Raw genomic sequence first — 19,509 nt, forward strand, 5'->3', positions numbered from 1 at the left:
AGGGGACAAGGAGGTCACCCAGGGGGCAAGGAGATCACCCAGGGGACAAGGAGGCCAAGGAGGGGGTAAGAAGGTCACCCAGAGGACAAAGAGGTCACCCAGGGGGCAAGGAGGACACCCAGGGGGCTAGGAGGACACCCAGGGAGCAAGGAGGCCAAGAAGGGGACAAAGAGGCCACCCAAAGGGCAAGGAGCTCAGCCAAGGGGCTAGGAGTACACCCAGGGAGCAAGGAGGCCAAGGAGGGGACAAGGAGGTCACCCAGGGGGCAAGGAGGCCAAGGAGGGGGTAAGAAGGTCACCCAGAGGACAAAGAGGTCACCCAGGAGGCAAGGAGGACACCCAGGGGACAAAGAGGCCACCCAGGGAACAAGGAGGCCAAGGAGGGGACAAGGAGGTCACCCAGGGGACAAAGAGGTCACCTGGGGGGCAAGGAGGGGACAAGGAGGTAGAGGTCAGAAGGTCACCAGGAGGTGGTGAGCAGGAGGTGGAAGTCAGGAGAAGGTCAGCAGGAGGTGGAGAGCAGGAGGTCAGCAGGGGGTCAGGAGGTCAGCAGGAGGTCAGGAGGTCAGGAGGTCAGCAGGGGGTCACCTTGTTGGTCAGGTAGCGCTTGCTGGCCACCGCTGGCAGCCTCAGGACCCTGTCCAGGGCCTGCAGCACCTGGAGGTCCTGGGGCAGCTCCAGCGGCCGCAGGACAGGAGCCGACTGCTGCAGCAGGAACTCCTGGGGGGGAGGAGAGCCCAGAGGAGGGGAGGCCTCAGCAGGCAGCTCCCAGCACCACCAGGGGGCCTCCAGCCCCATGGACATCTCCAACCCCCCCTGGGTGGTCTCCAACCCCATGGACATCTCCAACCCCCCCCGGGTGGTCTCCAACCCCATGGACATCTCCAACCCCCCCCGGGTGGTCTCCAACCCCATGGACATCTCCAACCCCCCCGGGTGGTCTCCAGCCCCATGGACATCTCCAGCCCCCCTGGGTGGTCTCCAGCCCCATGGACATCTCCAACCCCTCCTGGGTGGTCTCCAGCCCCATGGACATCTCCAACCCCTCCTGGGTGGTCTCCAGCCCCATGGACATCTCCAACCCCTCCTGGGTGGTCTCCAACCCCATGGACATCTCCAACCCCCCCAGGTGGTCTCCAGCCCCATGGACATCTCCAACCCCTCCTGGGTGGTCTCCAACCCCATGGACATCTCCAACCCCTCCTGGGTGGTCTCCAGCCCCATGGACATCTCCAACCCCTCCTGGGTGGTCTCCAGCCCCATGGGCATCTCCAACCCCCCATGGGTGGTCTCCAACCCCATGGACATCTCCAACCCCCCCTGGGTGGTCTCCAACCCCATGGACATCTCCAGCCCCCCTGGGTGGTCTCCAGCCCCATGGACATCTCCAACCCCTCCTGGGTGGTCTCCAGCCCCATGGACATCTCCAACCCCTCCTGGGTGGTCTCCAGCCCCCCTGGGTGGTCTCCAACCCCCCCTGGGTGGTCTCCACCCCTGCCTCCCCCCTGGGACCTTCCCTCTTTGCCCCCTGGAGGCCTGTGGAGCCCCCGGGGGCAGCTGACCTTGCGAGGCATCTTGCCCAGCACCCACTCCAGCTGCAGGTCCACAGGGGTGGGCAGACCCTCGTGGGACCCCCCCCTCAGGCACAGGGCTCTTCAGGTCATCCACCAGCACGATCTGGGGAGGGGGCAGCAGCGGCTGAGACCTCCACAGCCACCCCCAGGAGCTCCAAACCACCCCAGGAGCTCCACAGCCACCCCCAGGAGCTCCAAACCACCCCCAGGAGCTGCACAGCCACCGCCAGGGGCTCCACAGCCACCTCCAGGAGCTCCAAACCACCACCAGGAGCTCCACAGCCACCCCCAGGAGCTGCACAGCCACCCCCAGGAGCTCCAAACCACCCCCAGGAGCTCCACAGCCACCCCCAGGAGCTCCAAACCACCCCAGGGGCTCCACAGCCACCCCCAGGAGCTGCACAGCCACCCCCAGGGGCTCCACAGCCACCCCCAGGAGCTCCACAGCCACCCCCAGGAGCTCCAAACCACCCCCAGGAGCTTCAAAACTATCTCCACCTCCCCCAAGCTGTCCCCAGGCTGTCCCCAAGCTGTCCCCAGGCTGTCCCTAAGCTGTCCCCAAGCTGTCCCCAGGCTGTCCCCAGGCTGTCCCCAAACTGTCCCTAAGCTGTCCCCAGGCTGTCCCCAGGCTGTCCCAAGCTGTCCCAGGCTGTCCCCAGGCTGTCCCAGGCTGTCCCCAGGCTGTCCCCAAGCTGTCCCCAGGCTGTGCCCAGGCTGTGCCCAGGCTGTCCCCAGGCTGTCCCCAAGCTGTGCCCAGGCTGTGCCCAGGCTGTCCCAAGCTGTCCCCAGGCTGTCCCCAGGCTGTCCCCAAGCTGTCCCCAGGCTGTCCCAGGCTGTCCCCAAGCTGTCCCCAGGCTGTCCCCAGGCTGTCCCAGGCTGTCCCCAGGCTGTCCCCAAGCTGTCCCCAGGCTGTCCCTAAGCTGTCCCCAGGCTGTCCCCAGGCTGTCCCCAGGCTGTCCCAGGCTGTCCCCAGGCTGTCCCTAAGCTGTCCCCAGGCTGTCCCCAGGCTGTCCCAGGCTGTCCCCAGGCTGTCCCTAAGCTGTCCCCAGGCTGTCCCCAGGCTGTCCCCAGGCTGTCCCCAGGCTGTCCCAAGCTGTCCCCAGGCTGTCCCCAAACTGTCCCCAAGCTGTCCCCAGGCTGTCCCAGGCTGTCCCCAGGCTGTCCCCAAACTGTCCCTAAGCTGTCCCCAGGCTGTCCCCAAGCTGTCCCCAGGCTGTCCCCAGGCCATCCTCAGGCCATCTCCACATCCCCCAAGCTGTCCCCATGGTATCTCCATGTCCCCAGGCTCTCCCCAGGGGGTGTCAGTGCCCAGGGGGTGTCAGTGCCCTCCCAGGTGCTGGTGCCCTCCCCAGGGGGCGCTGTGCCCTCCCAGGTGCCAGTTCCCTGCCCAGGTGTCGGTGCCCTCCCCAGGGGGCGCTGTGCCCTGCCCAGGTGCCAGTGCCCTCCCCAGGTGCCGATGCCCTCCCCAGGTGCCGGTGCCATCCCCAGGGGGCGCTGTGCCTCCCCAGGTGCCGATGCCCTCCCCAGGTGCCGGTGCCCTGCCCGGGGGGCACAGTGCCATCCCCAGGGGGCGCTGTGCCCTCCCAGGTGGCAATGCCCTCCCCAGGTGCCGGTGCCCTCCCCAGGTGCCGGTGCCCTCCCCAGGTGCCAGTGCCCTGCCCGGGGGCGGTGCCCTGCCCAGGGGGCGCTGTGCCCTCCCAGGTGCCGGTGCCCTCCCCAGGTGCCGGTGCCCTGCCCGGGGGCGGTGCCATCCCCAGGGGGCGCTGTGCCCTCCCAGGTGCCGATGCCCTCCCCAGGTGCCGGTGCCCTCCCCAGGTGCCAGTGCCCTGCCCGGGGGCGGTGCCCTGCCCAGGGGGCGCTGTGCCCTCCCAGGTGCCGATGCCCTGCCCGGGGGCGGTGCCATCCCCAGGGGGCGCTGTGCCCTCCCCAGGTGCCAATGCCCTCCCCAGGTGCCGGTGCCCTGCCTGGGGGCGGTGCCATCCCCAGGGGGCGCTGTGCCCTCCCCAGGTGCCGGTGCCCTCCCCAGGTGCCAGTGCCCTGCCCGGGGGCGGTGCCCTGCCCAGGGGGCGCTGTGCCCTCCCAGGTGCCGATGCCCTCCCCAGGTGCCGGTGCCCTGCCCGGGGGCGGTGCCCTGCCCAGGGGGCGCTGTCTCACCCTGCCCCGGCCGCTGATGCTGCCCACCACGCTGAGGGGGCAGCGCTCGCGGGCGGCCAGGCCCCGCAGCAGCCCCAGCCCCTGGGGCCGCACCAGCAGCGCGTTGGACTCCTGGTACTCCGCTCCCCACAGCTCCAGCAGGCTCAGCGTGGGGTCCCCCAGCTGCAGGGAAGGGAGAGGGGAGAGGGGAGAGGGGAGAGGGGAGAGGGGAGGGGGAGGGGGAGAGGGAGGGGGAGAGGGGAGAGGGGAGAGGGGAGAGGGGAGAGGGAAAAGAGGGAGGGGAGAGGGGAGAGGGAAAAGAGGGAGGGGAGAGGGAAAGGGAGAGGGGAGAGGGAAGGAGAGAGGGAAGAGGGGAGAGAGGGAGGGGAGAGGGAAAGGGAGGGGAGAGGGAAAGGGAGGGGAGAGGGAAAGGGAGGGGGAAGAGGGAAAGGGAGAGGAAAGGGGAGAGGGAAGGAGAGAGGAAAGGGGAGAGGGAAGGGGAGAGGGAAGGGGAGAGGGCAGAGGGAAGGGGAGGGGGAGAGTGGAGGGGGAGAGAGGAGGGGAGAGGAAAGGAGAGAGGGAAGAGGGGAGAGAGGGAGAGGGTAAGGGAGAAGGGAGAGGAAGGGGAGAGGGAAGGGGAGAGGAGAGGGAGGGGAGAGGGGGAGGTTGGGGAGGGGAGAGAGAAGGGAACATGGAGGGGAGAGGGAGAAGTGAATGCGAAGGGGACAAGGGAAGCAGAGGATGTGAGACAGGAGGAGAACTGCAAGGGCACCCCTAGGGGACAGGAAGGGGACTGCAGGGGGACCCCTAGGGGCCAGGAAGGGGACTGCAGGGGGACCCCTAGGGGACAGGAAGGGGACTGCAGGGGGACCCCTAGGGGACAGGAAGGGGACTGCAGGGGGACCCCTAGGGGACAGGAAGGGGACTGCAGGGGAACCCCTAGGGGACAGGAAGGGGCCATCTGGGGCCATCTGGGGTCATTTGGGGCCATCTGGGGCCAGTGGCAGCAGCACCTGGAAGCGGCTGGCGTAGATGACAGCTCCTGCAGGCTCACTCAGCTCCTTCAGCACATTGCCTGGGGGGGGGGGGAGGGGGGAAGGGCAGGTTGAGGACACCCCCACAATGTCCCCAAGCCCCTCCAATGTCTTTAACCCTCTCCCCAAGGTCTCCCCCACACCTATGTATGTCTTCAATCTTCCCACCCCCCACACATTGTCCCTCCCCGTGCCCCCAACCCCCCTGACCCTCCCAATGTCCCCAACCCCCCAGGCCCCCCCAAAGGCAACTCCCCCCCAATGACCCCAAACCCCTTAACCCCCCCCCCTCATTCCCCCTACCACCCCCCACCCCCAATCCCCCCACCCCCCATCTCTCTCACCCCCAATCCCCCAACCCCCACCTCACCCCAATCCCCCACCCTGCAACCTCTCTCACCCCTAATCCCTCCACTCCCCCACCACCCTCAGTCCCAATCCCCTACCCCCATCTTCCTCACCCCAATCCCCCACCCTGCAACCTCCCTCACCCCCAATCCCCCAACCCCCCCCACCCTCACCTCCAATCCCCCCACCCCCCTCCATCCCACCCCCCCACCCCCCTCACCCCCAATCCCCCCACTCACCCCCCCAATCCCATCCCCCCACCTCCCTCACCCCCTATGACCCCACCCCACCCCAATCCCACCTCCCTCATCCTCAATCCCCCTAACCCTACCCCTAACACTCACCCCCATCCCCCCCCACCTCCCTCACTGACCCCTCCCCCCCATGTCCCCAATGCCTCCAACCCCCCTGACTGCCCCACCCCCCCATGTCCCCCAGCCTCCTCCACTCCCCCCCAATGTCCCCAACCCCCTCCACTCCCCCCACTGGGTCCCCCCCCCCTTTACCATTGCCCCCAGCCCCTTGGTCGTGGATGCTGCAGATGGGGTTCAGCTGCCCCCCCCCAGCCTCGATGCAGCCTCTCAGGACCCTGTTCATCTTCTGCTCCATTTCGGGGTCCCCCCTCTGCACAGCCCCCAGGTCTCTCTCCTCTGCATTGTCCCCCTGCACCTGCAGCAGCCAGGGGCACAGGCAGGTTGGGGACCCCCCCCAAAAAGGGATGGGGGAGGGGATCTGGGGGGCCCAGAGGGGATTTGGGGGTCTCAAAGGGGATGGGGGAGGGGATTTGGGGGGCCCAGAGGGGATTTGGGGGTCTCAAAAGGGATGGGGGAGGGGATTTGGGGGGTCCCAGGAGGGGCTTTGGGGGTCCCAGAGAGGATGGGGGAGGGGATTTGGGGGTCCCAGAGGGGATTTGGGGGTCCCAGGAGGCATTTGGGAGTCTCAAAGGGGATGGGGGAGGGGATTTGGGGGTCCCAGAGGAGATTTGGGGGTCCAAAGGGGATGGGGAAGGGGATTTGGGGGTCCCAGGAGGGGATTTGGGGGTCCCGGGAGGGGATTTAGGAGTCCTAGAGAGGATTTGGGGGTGCCTCAGGGGGAACTTGGGGGTCTGGGGGTGAGAATTGGGGGTCCCAGGGGGGATTTGGGGGTCCCAAGGGAAAATTGGGGGTCCCAAAGGGGATGGGGGAGGGGATTTGGGGGTCCCAGGAGGGCTTTGGGGGACCCAAAGGGGATGGGGGAGGGGATTTGGGGGTCCCAGAGGGGATTTGGGGGTACAAAGAGGATGGGAGAGGGGATTTGGGGGTCCCAGGAGGGCTTTCGGGGGCCCAAAGGGGATGGGGGAGGGGATTTGGGGGTTCCAGAGGGGATTTGGGGGTCCCAGGGGGCCTTTGGGGGTCCCAGGAGGGGCTTTGGGGGTCCCAGGAGGGGCTGTGGGGGTCCCAGGGGTGCTCTGGGGAGGAGCCCAGAGAGGATTTGGGGATCCCCAAAGGCGGGGGGGTGGAATTCAGAGTCCCAGGGAGTAGATTTGGGGGGGCCCATACCCCCCCTCCCCCGCCCACACACACCCCTCCCCCTCCCCCTCCCCCCCCCGGGTACCTGGATGGAGGAGGCTGCCCCTCCCCCCACGCCGATGCGGTACACAGGGCCTCCCACCTTCACCACCAGCATCCCTGGGGGGCACAGGGGGGACACCCCCAGGCACAGATGGGGGGGAGCTGGGGGGGTCCCAGGGGCAATCTGGGGGTCCCAGGGGGGATTTGGGGGGCTTGGAGGGGCTGGGAGGGAGAAGGTTTGGGGGTCCCAGGGGGGATTTGGGGGTTTGGAGGGGGAGGGGAAGAAGGTTTGGGGGTACCAGGTGGGGTTTGGGGGTCCCAGGGAGGATTTGGGGGGCTTGGAGGGGGAAGGGGAGAAGGTTTGGGGGTCCCAGGGGGGGTTTGAGGGGCTTGGAGGGGGAGAAGGAGAAGGTTTGGGGGTCCCGGGGGGGGGTTGGGGGGCTTGGAGGGGGAGAAGGAGAAGGTTTGGGGGTCCCAGGGAGAAGGAGAAGATTTGGGGTCCCAGGGGGGATTTGGGGGTCCCAGGGGGGATCTGGGGGGCTTGGAGGGGGAGGGGGAGAAGGTTTGGGGGTCCCAGGGAGGATCTGGGGGGCTTGGAGGGGCTGGGGGGAGAAGGTTTGGGAGTCCAAGGGGGGGTTTGGAGCTGCCGAGGTTGGGTCGGGAGGCTCAGGGGGGGGGGCACTGGGGGGTGGGGGGGGAGGGGCCGGGAGGGGCCGGGCGGGGCCGGGGGGGCGGTCCCCGGGGGTCTGACCTGGCTCCGGAGCCTCCTTGCGCAGGTGCAGGTCCTCGATGGCTCCCAGCCCCCCGCTGAACATGATCGGCTTCAGCCACTCCCTGCGCCCCGCCCCCGGCACCGCCTGCCCGAACGACCTGGCGAAGCCTAAGCACAGCCAGGCTCAGCCCAGGCCCGGCCCAGCCCCCGGCCCGGCCCGGCCCAGCCCCGGGAGCAGCTCAGCCCCGGGCGCAGCTCAGCCCCGCCCCAGGCCCAGCTCAGCTCAGCCCCAGGCGCAGCTCAGCCCCAGGAGCAGCTCAGCTCAGCCCCAGGCGCAGCTCAGCCCCAGGAGCAGCTCAGCTCAGCCCCAGGCCCAGCTCAGCCCCAGGCTCAGCTCAGCCCCAGGCGCAGCTCAGCCCCAGGAGCAGCTCAGCTCAGCCCCAGGCGCAGCTCAGCCCCAGGAGCAGCTCAGCTCAGCCCCAGGAGCAGCTCAGCCCCAGGAGCAGCTCAGCTCAGCCCCAGGAGCAGCTCAGCTCAGCCCCAGGCGCAGCTCAGCCCCAGGAGCAGCTCAGCTCAGCCCCAGGCGCAGCACAGCCCCAGGAGCAGCTCAGCCCCAGGCCCAGCTCAGCCCCAGGAGCAGCTCAGCTCAGCCCCAGGAGCAGCTCAGCTCAGCCCCAGGAGCAGCTCAGCTCAGCCCCAGGCGCAGCTCAGCCCCAGGAGCAGCTCAGCTCAGCCCCAGGCCCAGCTCAGCTCAGCCCCAGGCGCAGCTCAGCTCAGCCCCAGGCGCAGCTCAGCCCCAGGCGCAGCTCAGCCCCAGGCCCAGCTCAGCCCCAGGCGCAGCTCAGCTCAGCCCCAGGCCCAGCTCAGCTCAGCCCCAGGCCCAGCTCAGCCCCAGGAGCAGCTCAGCTCAGCCCCAGGCCCAGCTCAGCCCCAGGAGCAGCTCAGCTCAGCCCCAGGCCCAGCTCACCTCAGCCCCAGGAGCAGCTCAGCCCCGGGAGCAGCTCAGCCCCAGGCCCAGCTCAGCCCCAGGAGCAGCTCAGCCCCACGAGCAGCTCAGCCCCAAGGGGCACCTTGAGCTACTTGGAGATCATGGGATGGACCAGCTGGCATCTAGAGGGCTCCAGGGGGCATCTAGAGGGCTCCAGGGGGCATCTAGAGCCCTTCTCCTGGAGCTCCTTCCCTCCCCCCCCGGCAGCTGCCCGGACCCCAGGGCAGGCTGCAGAGCTCCTGAGGCCCCTCAGGGAGCTGCTGAGGCCTGAGGCCTGACCCAGGGGCTGTTCAGGGCCCCTCCCCCCGTGCCCAGGGGGTGCCCAGGGGTGCCCAGGGGTGCTCAGGGGTGCCCAGGGGGTGCTCACCGGCCAGCAGCGGCTCCCCAAACTTGTTGCCGTAGTCGCTGGCTCCGTCGCTGGCGCCGATGGCCACCTCCAGCGGCCGCGCCAGGGCCCCGGGGTACGGCTGGGCGGCGTCCTCCCACGGCAGCGCGTAGCCTGCGGCACAGCCGGGGCTCAGCGGGGGCTGGGGGGGAGCAGGGGGGGCTGGGGGGCCTCAGGGGGGGATGGGGGGGCTGAGGGGGGGCTGGGGAGGCTCAGAGGGGCCTGGGGGGGCTCAAGGGGGGCTGTGCTGCGTCCTCCCACGGCAGTGCGTAGCCTGCGGCACAGCCGCGCCTCAGGGGGGGCTGGAGGGGCTCAGAGGGGGCTGGGGGGGCTCAGAGGGGGCTGGAGGGGCTCAGAGGGCCTGGGGGGCTCAGAGGGGGCTGGAGGGGCTCAGAGGGGGCTGGGGGGGCTCAGAGGGGGCTGGAGGGGCTCAGAGGGCCTGGGGGGCTCAGAGGGGGCTGGAGGGGCTCAGAGGGGGCTGGGGGGGCTCAGAGGGGGCTGGAGGGGCACAGAAGGGTTCTGGAGGAGCTCTGCAGGGGCTCAGAGGGGTCTGAGGGAGCTCAGAGAGCTTTGAAGGATCTCAGAGGGGCTCTGGAGGAGCTCAGAAGGGTTCTGGAGGAGCTCAGAGGGGTCTGTGGGGGCTCAGAGGGGTCTGGGAAGGCTCAGAGGGGGCTGTGGGGGCTCAGAGGGGGCTGGAGGGGCTCAGAGGGGGCTGGGGAGGCTCAGAGGGGGCTGTGGGGGCTCAGAGGGGGCTGGGGAGGCTCAGAGGGGGCTGGAGGGGCTCAGAGGGGGCTGGGGGGGCTCAGAGGGGGCTGGAGGGGCTCAGAGGGGGCTGAGAGGGCTTGGAAGAATCTCAAGAGGGGCTCTGCAGGGGCTCAGAAGGGATCTGAGGGATCGCAGAGGGGCTCTGGAGGAGCTCAGAAGGGTTCTGGAGGAGCTCAGAAGGGGTCTGGAGGAGCTCAGTGAGTTTTGGAGGACCTCAGAAGGGTTCTGGAGAAGCTCAAAGTGCTTGAGGGTTCTCAGAGAGGTTCTGGAGGATCTCAGAGGGCTTGAAAGGATCTCAGAGGGGCTCTGGAGGAGCTCAGAAGGGTTCTGGAGGCACTCAGAAAGGTTCTAGAGGACCTCAGAGAGCTTTGAAGGATCTCAGAGGGGCTCTGAAGGACCTCAGAAAGGTTCTGGAGGAGCTCAGAAGGGTTCTGGAGGACCTCAAAAGGGTTCTGGAGGAGCTCAGTGAGTTCTGAAGGACCTCAGAAAGGTTCTGGAGGGGCTCAGAGGGATCTGAGGGATCTCAGAGGGGCTCTGGAGGAGCTCAGAAGGGCTCTGGAGGAGCTTAGAAGGGTTCTGGAGGAGCTCAGAAGGGTTCTGGAGGAGCTCAGAGGGCTTGGAAGGATCTCAGAGGGGCTCTGGAGGAGCTCAGAAAGGTTCTGGAGGAGCTCAGAAGGGTTCTGGAAGACCTCAGAAATGCTTGAGGGGTCTCAGAGAGGTTCTGGAGGACCTCAGAAGGGTCTGAGGGATCTCAGAGAAGGTTTGAAGGAGCTCAGAAGGGTTCTGGAGGAGCTCAGAAAGGTTCTGCAGATCCCAATGGCTCTGGGGGGGATTTTGAGGTCCCAATGGATCTGGGGGGGGGGGGAGGGTCCCATGGGTGCCAGAAGGACCTCAAGAGGCCTTGAAGGCATCTCAGGAGGTTTCAGGAGCTGCTTGGGAGCATCCCAGTGGCTTCTGGGGGCTTCCCAAGGGCAGTTTGGGGTCCCTATGGGTCTGGGAGGGTCCCAAGGGAGTTTTGGGGTCCCTATGGGTCTGGGAGGGTCCCAAGGGAGTTTTGGGGTCCCTATGGGTGCGGGAGGGTCTCAATGGGTCTGGGAGGGTCCCAAGGGAGTTTTGGGGTCCCAATGGGTCTGGGAGAGTCCCAAGGGAGTTTTGGGGTCCCTATAGGTCTGGGAGGGTCCCAATGGGTCTGGGAGGGTCCCAAGGGGGTTTTGGGGTCCCTATGGGTCTGGGAGGGTCCCAAGGGAGTTTTGGGGTCCCTATGGGTCTGGGAGGGTCCCAAGGGAGTTTTGGGGTCCCTATGGGTGCGGGAGGGTCCCAAGGGAGTTTTGGGGTCCCTATTGATCTGGGAGGGTCCCAAGGGAGTTTTGAGGTCCCTATGGGTCTGGGAGGCTCCCAATGGGTCTGGGAGGGTCCCAAGGGAGTTTTGGGGTCCCTATGGGTGCGGGAGGGTCCCAAGGGAGTTTTGGGGTCCCTATGGGTGCGGGAGGGTCCCAATGGATTGGGGGGGGCTGGCTCCCCGCAGACCTGGGATGAGGAGGTTGCCGAAGCTGTAGCCGGCGGTGCCGGCGATGACGTGGGCGCCGCGCCCGGTGCTCTGCACGTCCCGGATCCGGCCCCCGGTGCCGGTGGTGGCGCCGCTGAAGGGAGCCACGGCTGGGGGGAGGGGAGGCAAGGGAAGGGGGAGGGGCCAAAGGAAAAGGGGGGCGGGGTCACAAGGGAGCCACGCCCACCCATCTCACCCATCCCCCCACCCATCCCTCCCCCCCACCCTCGGCCGCCGTGGACCCGAAGGGCTTTGGGCACGCCCAACTCGACCGGCACCAGCTTTGCCCACACCCTTCGCCCCCGCCCCAGCCACGCCCTTCTGGGCCGTGCCTGCCTCCCTTTCGGACCCCACCCCTTCCAAGCACCCCCCTCCCCGTTTTGGCCACACCCTTTCGGACCACACCCGCCTCGACCACACGCCCTCCCCCAGTTTGGCCACACTCTTTTGGACCACGCCCACCTTGACCATCCCCCTCCACATCCCCTCCGGCCACACCCACTCTGCCCACGCCCATGTGGCCTATACCCCTTTGGCCACTCCCACCTCAACCAGAGGTTCTTTCGAGTGCTCCCAACATGACCACGCCCACCTCGGCCACACCCACTTTGACCACACCCACCCTGTCCAAGCTCACCTTTCCCACCCCAGAGCTCCACCCCCTCCACCACATCTGCCTCAACCATCCCCTCCCCAACCACACCTACACTGACTGCACCCACCCACGACCACACCCACCTCAACCACACCCACCCCGTCCATGCCCACCTGGTCCACCCCAGACCTCTACCACATCCACCTCAACCACACCCTCCCCAACCACACCTACTCAAACCGCACCCACAACCACACCCACCCCGGACCACACCCTTTTGGAACACTCCCACCCCACGCAGGCCCACCCCAGACCTCCACCCCCTCAACCACATCTGCCTCAACTGCATCCTCCCTGACCACACCTATTCTGACCACACCCACCCCCGGGCCCCAAGCCCCACTCACCGGTGGGGAAGTTGTGAGTCTCGGCAGTGAAGGTCACGTGGCGGATGGAGGCCTTCTTCTCGTAGGGGCTGGGCCTCGTCGGGTCCTGGGGCCACAGATTGGTCACCGCCACACCCCGGATGGCACTGAGGGGACACCAAAGAGGACAGCAGCTGACAAGGAGGCCAGGAGCACCCAAACCTTCCTGGAATGGGCCCCCAAGGCAGGCTGGGACCTCCATCGAGTCCACCTCGTGGTCAAGCAAAGGTGGCTGGACCTCCGTAAGTCCACCTCATGATCACCCACGGGGGGGTTGGACCTCCAGAAGCTCCCCCCAAAGCTGCAGGCCATGGTGGCCCTGGGTCCCACCTGCTGTTGTCACAGAACTTGATGACGTTGTTGGGGTTGCTGCTCTTCTGGGTGTCCATCAGCATCTGGAAGAGGGACTCAGGCTCCTCCCGGCCGTCCACCACCAGGCGACCCTTGAAGAACCAGTGGCGACTGTGCTCGCTAGGGGGCGGACAGGGAGGTGGCATCAGAGGGGACGTGGGGACACCACCAGAAAGAGCGGTCAAGGGAGGTCAGCAGGAGTCGATGGAGCTCAAGGGAGGTCAACAGAGGTCAACGGAGATCAATGGAGGTCAGTAGAGACCAATAGGCATGAGTGGAAGCCAGGGCAGATCAATGGAGGTCAACGGAAGTCAATGGAGCTCAAGAAAGATCAATGGAAATCCATGAAAGTCAATGGAGAGCAATGAAGGTCAATGGAAGTCCGTGGAGGTCAATGGAGATTAATGGAGGTTAATGGAGATCAACAGAAGTCAATGAAGGTCAATGGAGATCAATGGAAGACAATGAAAGTCAGTGGAACTCAATGGAGATCAAGAGAAGTCAATAAAGATCAATGGAGATCAATGAACATCAATGGAAATCAGTAGAAGTCAATGGAGGTCAATAGACATCAATGGACATCAATGGAAGTCAGTGGAACTCAGTGGAGATCAATGGAGATCAACAGAAGTCAATGAAGGTCAATGGAGATCAGCAGAAGACAATGGAGGTCAATAGAAATCAACAGAAGTCAACAGAACTTAATGGAGGTCAATGGAGCTCAATGAAAGTCAATGGAGATCAAGGAAGATCAATGGAAATCAATGGAGGTGAATGGACATCAATGGAAGTCAATGGAGGTGAATGGACATCAATGGAAGTCAGTGGAGGTCAATGGACATCAATGGAAATCAATGGAGGTCAATGGAGATCAATGGAGATCAGTGGAAATCAGTAGAGGTCAATGAAGGTCAATGGAGATCAACAGAAGTCAATGAAGGTCAAAGGAGGTCAGTAGAAGTCAATGGAGATTAATGAAACTGAATAGAGATCAATTAAACTTAATGGAGATCAATAAAGGTCAATGAATCTCAACAGAAGTCAAAGAATGTCAACAGGGTTCAGGGGAGCTCAATGGAGCTCAATGGAGCTCAGTGAAGCTCAATAGAACTCAATGGAGCTCAAGGGAGCTCAGTGGAAGTCAATGGAGCTCAGTGGAGCTCAGTGCAGCTTAGTAGAAGTCAATGGAGCTCAGCAGAGCTCAATGGAACTCAATGGAGCTCAGTGGAATTCAAAGGAGCTCAGTGGAGCTTAATGGAGCTCAGTGGAAGTCAATGGAAGTCAAAGGAGCTCAGTAGAGCACAACAGAAGTCAATGGAAGTCAACAGAGCTCAATGGAAGTCAATGGAGCTCAATGGAAGTCAGTGGAGCTCAGTGGAGCTCAGTGGAATTCAATGGAGCTCAGTGGAGCTCAGTGGAAGTCAATGGAAGTCAATGGAGCTCAGTGGAGCTCAGTGGAACTTAATGGAGCTCAGTGGAGCTCAGTGGAAATCAATGGAGCTCAGTGGAGCTCAGTGGAAGTCAATGGAAGTCAATGGAGCTCAGTGGAGCTCAGTGGAACTTAATGGAGCTCAGTGGAGCTCAGTGGAAATCAATGGAGCTCAGTGGAGCTCAGTGGAACTTAATGGAGCTCAGTGGAGCTCAGTGGAAATCAATGGAGCTCAGTGGAGCTCAGTGGAACTTAATGGAGCTCAGTGGAAGTCAATGGAGCTCAGTGGAGCTCAGTGGAACTTAATGGAGCTCAGTGGAGCTCAGTGGAAATCAATGGAGCTCAGTGGAGCTCAGTGGAACTTAATGGAGCTCAGTGGAGCTCAGTGGAAATCAATGGAGCTCAGTGGAACTCAATGGAGCTCAATGGAGCTCAGTGGAAGTCAATAGAGCTCAATGGAGCTCAGTGGAAGTCGATGGAAGTCAGTGGAGCTCAGTGGAAGACAATGGAGCTCAATGGAGCTCAATGGAAGTCAATGGAGCTCAGTGGAGTTCAGTGGAAGACAATGGAGCTCAATGGAGCTCAATAGAGCTCAGTGGAAGTAAATGGAGCTCAATGGAATTCAATGGAGCTCAGTGGAGCTCAGTGGAAGTCAATGGAGTTCAATGGAATTCAATGGAACTCAATGGAGCTCAGTGGAAGTCAATGGAGCTCAGCGGAGCTCAATGGAAGTCAATGGAGCTCAGTGGAGCTCAGTGGAAGACAATGGAGCTCAATGGAGCTCAATGGAACTCAATAGAGCTCAGTGGAAGTCAATAGAGCTCAGTGGAAGTCAATGGAGCTCAATGGAAGTCAATGGAGCTCAGTGGAGCTCAGTGGAACTTAATGGAGCTCAGTGGAGCTCAGTGGAAATCAATGGAGCTCAGTGGAACTCAATGGAGCTCAATGGAGCTCAGTGGAAGTCAATAGAGCTCAATGGAGCTCAGTGGAAGTCGATGGAAGTCAGTGGAGCTCAGTGGAAGACAATGGAGCTCAATGGAGCTCAATGGAAGTCAATGGAGCTCAGTGGAAGTCAATGGAGCTCAGCGGAGCTCAGTGGAAGTCAATGGAGCTCAGTGGAGTTCAGTGGAAGACAATGGAGCTCAATGGAGCTCAATAGAGCTGAGTGGAAGTAAATGGAGCTCAATGGAATTCAATGGAGCTCAGTGGAGCTCAGTGGAATTCAATGGAGTTCAATGGAATTCAATGGAACTCAATGGAGCTCAGTGGAAGTCAATGGAGCTCAGCGGAGCTCAATGGAAGTCAAAGGAGCTCAGTGGAGCTCAGTGGAAGACAATGGAGCTCAATGGAGCTCAATGGAACTCAATAGAGCTCAGTGGAAGTCAATAGAGCTCAATGGAAGTCAATGGAGCTCAGTGGAAGTCAATGGAGCTCAATGGAGCTCAATGGAGCTCAGTGGAAGTCAATGGAGCTCAGTGGAGTTCAGTGGAAGACAATGAAGCTCAATGGAGCTCAATGGGACTCAATGGAATGCTCAGTGGAAGACAATGGAGCTCAGTGAAGTTCAATGGAATTCAATGGAGCTCAGCGGAAGTCAATGGAGCTCAATGGAACTCAGTGGAGCTCAATAGAAGTCAATGGAGCTCAGTGGAGCTCAGTGGAAGTCAATGAAGCTCAATGGAACTCAGTGGAGCTCAGTGGAACTTAATGGAGCTCAGTGGAAGTCAATGGAAGTCAATGGAGCTCAGTAGAGCACAATACAAGTCAATGGAAGTCAGTGGAGCTCAATGGAGCTCAGTGGAATTCAATGGAGTTCAGTGGAACTTAATGGAGCTCAGTGGAGCTCAGTGAAAGTCAATGGAGCTCAGTGGAGCTCAGTGGAACTTAATGGAGCTCAGTGGAAGTCAATGGAGCTCAGTGGAGCTCAGTGGAACTTAACGGAGCTTAGTGGAAGTCAATGGAAGTCAATGGAGCTCAGTGGAGCTCAGTGGAACTTAATGGAGCTCAGTGGAAGTCAATGGAAGTCAATGGAGCTCAGTGGAGCTCAGTGGAAGTCAATGGAGCTCAGTGGAGCTCAGTGGAAGTCAATGGAGCACAGTGGAGCTCAGTGGAAGTCAATGGAGCTCAGTGGAGCTCAGTGGAACTTAATGGAGCTCAGTGGAAGTCAATGGAAGTCAATGGAGCTCAGTGGAGCTCAGTGGAACTTAATGGAGCTCAGTGGAAGTCAATGGAAGTCAATGGAGCTCAGTGGAGCTCAGTGGAACTTAATGGAGCTCAGTGGAAGTCAATGGAAGTCAATGGAGCTCAGTGGAGCTCAATGGAAGTCAATGGAGCTCAGCGGAGCTCAGTGGAAGTCAATGGAGCACAGTGGAGCTCAGTGGAAGTCAATGGAGCTCAGTGGAGCTCAGTGGAACTTAATGGAGCTCAGTGGAAGTCAATGGAAGTCAATGGAGCTCAGTGGAGCTCAGTGGAACTTAATGGAGCTCAGTGGAAGTCAATGGAAGTCAATGGAGCTCAGTGGAGCTCAGTGGAAGTCAATGGAGCTCAGTGGAGCTCAGTGGAAGTCAATGGAGCTCAGTGGAGCTCAGTGGAACTTAATGGAGCTCAGTGGAAGTCAATGGAAGTCAATGGAGCTCAGTGGAGCTCAGTGGAACTTAATGGAGCTCAGTGGAAGTCAATGGAAGTCAATGGAGCTCAGTGGAGCTCAGTGGAACTTAATGGAGCTCAGTGGAAGTCAATGGAAGTCAATGGAGCACAGTGGAGCTCAGTGGAAGTCAATGGAGCTCAGTGGAGCTCAGTGGAAGTCAATGGAGCTCAATGGAGCTCAGTGGAATTCAATGGAGCTCAGTGGAATTTAATGGAGCTCAGTGAAAGTCAATGGAGCTCAGTGGAGCTCAGTGGAACTTAATGGAGCTCAGTGGAAGTCAATGGAGCTCAATGGAGCTCAGCGGAGCTCAGTGGAAGTCAATGGAGCTCAGTGGAGCTCAGTGGAGCTCAGTGGAACTTAATGGAGTTCAGTGGAAGTCAATGGAAGTCAGTGGAGCTCAGCGGAACTTAATGGAGCTCAGTGAAAGTCAATGGAAGTCAATGGAGCTCAGTGGAGCTCAGTGGAGCTCAATGGAGCTCAGTGGAACTTAATGGAGCTCAGTAGAATTTAATGGAGCTCAGTGGAAGTCAATGGAAGTCAATGGAGCTCAGTGGAGCTCAATGGAGCTCAGTGGAACTTAATGGAGCTCAGTAGAATTTAATGGAGCTCAGTGGAAGTCAATGGAAGTCAATGGAGCTCAGTGGAGCTCAGTGGAACTTAATGGAGCTCAGTGGAAGTCAATGGAAGTCAATGGAGCTCAGTGGAGCTCAGTGAAAGTCAATGGAGCTCAGTGGAGCTCAGTGGAACTTAATGGAGCTCAGTGGAGCTCAGTGAAAGTCAATGGAGCTCAGTGGAGCTCAGTGGAAGTCAATGGAGCTCAATGGAGCTCAGTGGAACTTAATGGAGCTCAGTGGAAGTCAATGGAAGTCAATGGAGCTCAGCGGAACTTAATGGAGCTCAGTGAAAGTCAATGGAAGTCAATGGAGCTCAGTGGAAGTCAATGGAGCTCAATGGAGCTCAATGGAATTCAATGGAGCTCAGTGGAAGCAAATGGAGCTCAGTGGAACTCAGTGGAACTTAATGGAGCTCAGTGGAAGTCAATGGAAGTCAATGGAGCTCAGCGGAACTTAATGGAGCTCAGTGGAGCTCAGCGGAACTTAATGGAGCTCAGTGGAGCTCAGTGGAACTTAATGGAGCTCAGTGGAAGTCAATGGAGCTCAGTGGAAGTCAATGGAAGTCAATGGAGCTCAGTGGAACTTAATGGAGCTCAGTGGAGCTCAGTGGAACTTAATGGAGCTCAGTGGAAGTCAATGGAAGTCAATGGAGCTCAGCGGAACTTAATGGAGCTCAGTGGAGCTCAGTGGAACTTAATGGAGCTCAGTGGAAGTCAATGGAAGTCAATGGAGCTCAGTGGAACTTAATGGAGCTCAGTGGAAGTCAATGGAAGTCAATGGAGCTCAGTGGAACTTAATGGAGCTCAGTGGAGCTCAGTGGAACTTAATGGAGCTCAGTGGAAGTCAATGGAAGTCAATGGAGCTCAGCGGAACTTAATGGAGCTCAGTGAAAGTCAATGGAAGTCAATGGAGCTCAGTGGAGCTCAGTGGAAGTCAATGGAACTCAGTGGAGCTCAATGGAATTCAATGGAATTCAATGGAGCTCAGTGGAATTCAATGGAAGTCAGTGGAACTTAATGGAGCTCAGTGGAGCTCAGTGAAAGTCAATGGAGCTCAGTGGAGCTCAGTGGAACTTAATGGAGCTCAGTGGAGCTCAGTGAAAGTCAATGGAGCTCAGTGGAGCTCAGTGGAAGTCAATAGAGCTCAATGGAGCTCAATGGAATTCAATGGAGCTCAGTGGAACTTAATGGAGCTCAGTGGAAGTCAATGGAAGTCAATGGAGCTCAGCGGAACTTAATGGCGCTCAGTGAAAGTCAATGGAAGTCAATGGAGCTCAGTGGAAGTCAATGGAGCTCAATGGAGCTCAGTGGAATTCAATGGAGCTCAGTGGAAGCAAATGGAGCTCAATGGAATTCAATGGAGCTCAATGGAGCTCAGTGGAATTCAATGGAACTCAATGGAGCTCAGGGGAAGTCAATAGAGCTCAATGGAATTCAATGGAGCTCAATGGAGCTCAGTGGAAGTCAATGGAGCTCAATGGAGCTCAATGGAATTCAATGGAGCTCAATGGAGCTCAGTGGAAGTCAATGGAGCTCAGTGGAGCTCAGTGGAATTCAATGGAGCTCAGCGGAGCTCAGTGGAAGACAATGGAGCTCACTGGAGCTCAGTGGAAGTCAATGGAGCTCAGCGGAGCTCAGCGGACGTCAATGGAGCTCAGTGGAGCTCAGTGGAGCTCAATGGAATTCAATGGAGCTCAGCGGAAGTCAATGGAGCTCAATGGAGCTCAGCGGAGCTCAGAGGAAGTCAATGGAGCTCAATGGAGCTCAATGGAAGTCAATGGAGCTCAGTGGAAGTCAATGGAGCTCAATGGAGCTCAGTGGAATTCAATGGAGCTCAGTGGAAGCAAATGGAGCTCAATGGAATTCAATGGAGCTCAATGGAGCTCAGTGGAATTCAATGGAACTCAATGGAGCTCAGGGGAAGTCAATAGAGCTCAATGGAATTCAATGGAGCTCAATGGAGCTCAGTGGAAGTCAATGGAGCTCAATGGAGCTCAATGGAATTCAATGGAGCTCAATGGAGCTCAGTGGAAGTCAATGGAGCTCAGTGGAGCTCAGTGGAATTCAATGGAGCTCAGCGGAGCTCAGTGGAAGACAATGGAGCTCACTGGAGCTCAGTGGAAGTCAATGGAGCTCAGCGGAGCTCAGCGGACGTCAATGGAGCTCAGTGGAGCTCAGTGGAGCTCAATGGAATTCAATGGAGCTCAGCGGAAGTCAATGGAGCTCAATGGAGCTCAGCGGAGCTCAGAGGAAGTCAATGGAGCTCAATGGAGCTCAGTGGAGCTCAGTGGAACTCAATGGAGCTCAGAGGAAGTCAATGGAGCTCAGTGGAGCTCAGTGGAACTTAATGGAGCTCAGTGGAAGTCAATGGAAGTCAATGGAGCTCAGTGGAGCTCAGTGGACATCAATGGAGCT

General features: G+C 60.6%; 1 protein-coding gene across 1 annotated transcript in view; it reads right to left on the reverse strand.

The window, feature by feature from the left end:
* Positions 1–19,509, reverse strand: part of PFAS (phosphoribosylformylglycinamidine synthase) — a 39,626-nt gene that overhangs the window by 16,103 nt on the left and 4,014 nt on the right. The window contains 12 exon segments of the mRNA XM_054173179.1: positions 588–719; positions 1,562–1,625; positions 1,627–1,676; positions 3,728–3,889; positions 4,720–4,781; positions 5,595–5,757; positions 6,682–6,755; positions 7,390–7,518; positions 8,706–8,837; positions 11,016–11,144; positions 12,037–12,161; positions 12,385–12,525. Of these exon segments, the coding sequence (XP_054029154.1) occupies positions 588–719; positions 1,562–1,625; positions 1,627–1,676; positions 3,728–3,889; positions 4,720–4,781; positions 5,595–5,757; positions 6,682–6,755; positions 7,390–7,518; positions 8,706–8,837; positions 11,016–11,144; positions 12,037–12,161; positions 12,385–12,525 (1,363 nt within the window).

This window comes from Dryobates pubescens, chromosome 25 (assembly GCF_014839835.1).
Source record: "Dryobates pubescens isolate bDryPub1 chromosome 25, bDryPub1.pri, whole genome shotgun sequence".
Classification (NCBI taxonomy): Eukaryota; Metazoa; Chordata; class Aves; order Piciformes; family Picidae; genus Dryobates; species Dryobates pubescens.